Source organism: Anoplophora glabripennis, unplaced genomic scaffold (assembly GCF_000390285.2).
Source record: "Anoplophora glabripennis isolate ALB-LARVAE unplaced genomic scaffold, Agla_2.0 scaffold179, whole genome shotgun sequence".
Lineage (NCBI taxonomy): Eukaryota > Metazoa > Arthropoda > Insecta > Coleoptera > Cerambycidae > Anoplophora > Anoplophora glabripennis.
The window spans coordinates 757,090-761,271 of record NW_019416483.1 but is presented as its reverse complement, the minus strand read 5'-3'; the positions used below and the strand labels follow the sequence as shown (position 1 = coordinate 761,271).

Here is a 4,182-nt window from a genome sequence, read left to right as displayed (position 1 = left end):
ACTTTTCTCAGACTTTCTCAGACGTTAGGCGTTATCTTACAGGTTTTATAAACAGGGATTAGGGTAAATTTTATTTAGTGTAAGTAATACAATATATTTTATTCTTGCTTTGTGGTTTTATAGATAAGTAAGTGGTTGATTGTTACAACAATTAAAAAAATTGTGAATTATTTTATACATTTTTATATCTTATTTGTTCTTATACGATACTCTTTCAGAAAGTTTGATTTAATTTCATACAAGCTTTATTTCACCTTTTAAGTTTTACTTTAGACAGTGTTATTCCTATTTCAAATTAGTCATTTGTTTTTCAGAAAGTGTTACTTGTTGGGAAAGTATTTTCCACTTCGATTTGTATAGTCAGGGAGACGGACTTAGCAATTTCTCCGTTGATGCTTACTTAGCTCATCATCAACATCAACAGTAATTTGCTTGGGTAGTGAAAAGTACGTACCTACATAATTTTTAAACCCTTTATATATTTGGTCAAAACTTAACATACATTTTACAAAAATTGGAATAAATAAATATATGTAATATGTATCTGCAAATACCTAAAAAAACTAAAAATGTCTTATATTTACAAAGGAAAAACTAAAATTGGTATTTAATCAAAGCCAGTAACGAATGCAACAGTAATTAAATATTTTGTACATTCGAAACAAGCAGTTACATAATTTAAAACGCACTAACAATAATTGCGGCAAAGAATATTAAATTTAAATTTACTCAGTCCTCAACATAAAAAAAATCTTTCTTATTTCATTGGTATTTATACATTCATTGGCAATTTTATTAATGTCATTGTTGCTGTTACAGCTTTTGTATAATTAATTGAGAAGTAGTTTCACCTTTTTTGTGTTATATGTCCAATCTATATAAATTTTGCAAATCCTGGTGCTGCAATTTCAGCGTTGCTCATAGCGGGCGCTACCTACGACCAAATTTACCAAAAATTTAGTTAATAACTTTTTACTCTGCATATCTAACATGAAACTTGATTCAAAAGCTGAAAGAGCAATAATTTTTCCATTAATTATGTACTCTCATTTCATTTCGGTATCTCGATCCGTGTTAGAGAAAAATCGATTTAACGAACACTATGTTTTGATAATGCCAAAAATTAAAAGCGAAACAAGCTAAGTGTTTCTTCATGTCATTTCAACAATCAACAATAAAACAAATGAAATACGTAATAATGATTTAAAGTAATTATTGTTCGAAGCAACCACCGTTGACACTGATACACTTTACACAACGTTTTCTGAGAGATCTTCGAGTTTGAAACAACATATTGGGATTGCATCTGACTTCGTTGGCAGCGATTTATATTCATTGCCACAACTCTTCATGCGAACCAATAGATTCTTTGTAAACTATATCTCTCATTCGAGACCAAAAAGAAAAATCAAGAGGATTGAAGTCCGGACTTCTGGGTGGCCAAGCAAAAATTCTTCCACGGCTTGAAGAAGTTCTACTTTATTTAAGAAGAGACATGTGGTCATGCACGACGGAGCTCCACCGCATTTTTCTCGGCCAGTGCGTGCATATTTATATGCAGTTTTTCCAAATCGCTGGATTGGCTGTCAGCATTTTTGCTTGGCCACCCAGAAGTCCAGACTTCAATCCTCTTGATTTTTCTTTTTGGTCTCGAATGAAAGATATAGTTTACAAATAATCTATTGGTTCGCATGAAGAGTTGTGGCAAAGAATACAAATCGCTGCCAACGAAGTCACCGCAATCGCAATATGTTGTTTCAAATTCGAAGTTCTGTCAGAAAACGTTGTGTAAAGTGTATTAGTGTCAACGGTGGATTCTTCGAACAATAACATTAAATCATTATTATGTATTTCGTTTGTTTTATTGTTAATTGTTGTAATAACACGAAGAAACACTTAGTTTGTTTTGCTATTAATTTCTCGTATTATCAAAACATAGTGTTCGTTAAATCGATTTTTCTCGAAAACATCGAGATACCGAAATGAAACAAGAATAAATAATTAATCGAAAAATGATTGCTCTTTGAGGTTTTGAATCAAGTTTCATGTTAGACATACGGGGCAAAAAGTTATTAACTACATTTTCGGTAAAATTGGTCGTAAGTGGCGCCCTCTAGGAGCAAAGCTGAAATTCAAACAAGCATCTTATTTGTGGCTTAAAAAAATATAGTTTTACAAATTTTCAAATTCCTAACCTATATATTATCAGAATAATCGCAAAAAAAACGATTTAATATTTTAACTATCAACACCCTGTATTTCCGAAACGATCAACTTTCGCATAAGGCATGTTTGCGCCAATGGTCACCATTTCACGTGTAGTATCTTCATCTTTCGATTTTCCCATTGTTAATGAATCCGTTATACTTACCTCAAAAACCACCGAAAATAATGATGAACTTGTTGAATTAAAAGAATCGAATGCTCTATTGCGCGTTATAAAATACACTATGCTCTATTTAAAAGAACTGAAAAAAGTTTATTTCAAAATATCGATATGGAGAAAGGAATTTTGAACACCCCGTATATAAAATTTTATTTATAACACTACTTATAACACTTTTGTCATATGAAAAGACTTAAATATCTACCTAAAATTATATTCCTGATACAATAGATATAGTAATTTTACGTGAAAATTATTGTTAACGACCAAACAATACTTCGACAACACGGCATTTAAGATAAAAATAAATTTCAAGTTGTGTAGGAGACTTAAAGAAGCTTCAATTAAAAAAGAAAATTCATGCTGTTCCATTTAACAAAAATATACCTTCGTTTGCTACATTTTCTTGTAACGTTCTGTATACTAATACTAAAATGTGCCTTCTTCGAACTCATTAACACTGAAATAACGAGGTTTTTGTTCCGACCAAAAAGATTATGGTAGAAGTACGGGCCACTAAATGAACACTCTGTATGTGTGTAGAAGAGGGTTTAATATGTGGGGTACACATTAATTAATAAAACCATACCTGTTGCATTCCTTTTGGCTCTCACACCACGTTAAATATGCGGTGAACACTTCGCTCTCGAGATTTTCACGACAATAATGCTGACATCTCGACTGCTCAGCGCAGTACTTGTAGTAGGGCTGAAATATATCCTGGATGCTGTGAAAACCCTCCAACATGTTTTCAATGCATGAAGACCTCTTATATTTTCGCATGTCTCGCACTAAAGGGAACAACGTATTCCTCCAAAAAACCACGTTCGAGTCGAGAATCTCTGTGATGTTGGAAAATAGTTTGTCGGTGTCGATCTCCTTCAGGAGAGCCTTTGACTGCAAGTCTTTCAGGCAAGCGAGGAATAGCTGGAATAAAAACGTGATAAAATAAATTCCTGAACGGCGATGTGGTACACTTACATCAGTAACTACTTTTAAAGTTTTTATATACGCAACTTCTGTTTTTATGAGCTCCCATAAAGCCGTTTGTTGTTGCTGCTGCTTTTCGGATAAGTCTGAAACAAAATTATTATTTATTGAGACTCCTTGAAAGCTTTTCTGAACGAAATGCTCCAAAATTCACTTTATATTTTTTTTCATTACATAATTCGGTATTTGGTCTTTATCGAATGTCAGCTGGCTTTATCTTAAGGAATATTATAAGTAGAGATCGGAAATGTTAGGGCGGCTGCAATGTGGTATAGGGTTGGTTGGCTGTAGGCCGGATTCTCTTTTTTTATTCAGGTAGCTAATTTTATTCAAATAAAAAGTGATATAGATTGGGTACATTATGAGTAGAGCTCGGGACCCGGTCACATGATCATAGCCGTCGCGTCGGCCTTTCGCTACAGCGCACCGTACGAAACCGGTAAAAGCGGTTTCGCGGTTTCGCGTTTTCTTCGTGTTTTAATATTCTTCTAATGTCGAACGCCCCGAGGCGTAAAAAATGACCTTTTGCTGATAAAGTAGGCAAATTTATTTATTTTTATTTATACGTACTTGTTTATTTATTTATTTGTTTACGACGAACACGCCTATGATTAGCCGACGAAAACCCCGAGCTCTAACTATGATAATATACAGTGTAGGAAAGTACCGATGGTCTATCAGAAGTTACGTGAGAGCGATAAAGTAAGCCATAGAAATCCATGTGATAGACAAGGATGGCTATAATGAAGGCGTCTAATAGTCAACGCCCATTTCGCCCTTCCACAAATAAGAAGTGGATCTTATTT

The 4,182-nt window shown here is 33.6% G+C and overlaps 1 protein-coding gene across 1 annotated transcript in view; it reads right to left on the bottom strand.

Moving 5' to 3' along the window:
* LOC108907722 overlaps positions 1 to 4,182 on the bottom strand; it is a 483,302-nt gene that overhangs the window by 57,949 nt on the left and 421,171 nt on the right. Inside the window, exons 12-13 of the mRNA XM_018711519.2 lie at positions 3,368 to 3,462; positions 2,976 to 3,313 (exon numbers count right to left, since the gene is read on the bottom strand). Coding sequence (XP_018567035.1) covers positions 2,976 to 3,313; positions 3,368 to 3,462 — 433 coding nt within the window. The remainder of the gene's footprint in view (positions 1 to 2,975; positions 3,314 to 3,367; positions 3,463 to 4,182) is intronic.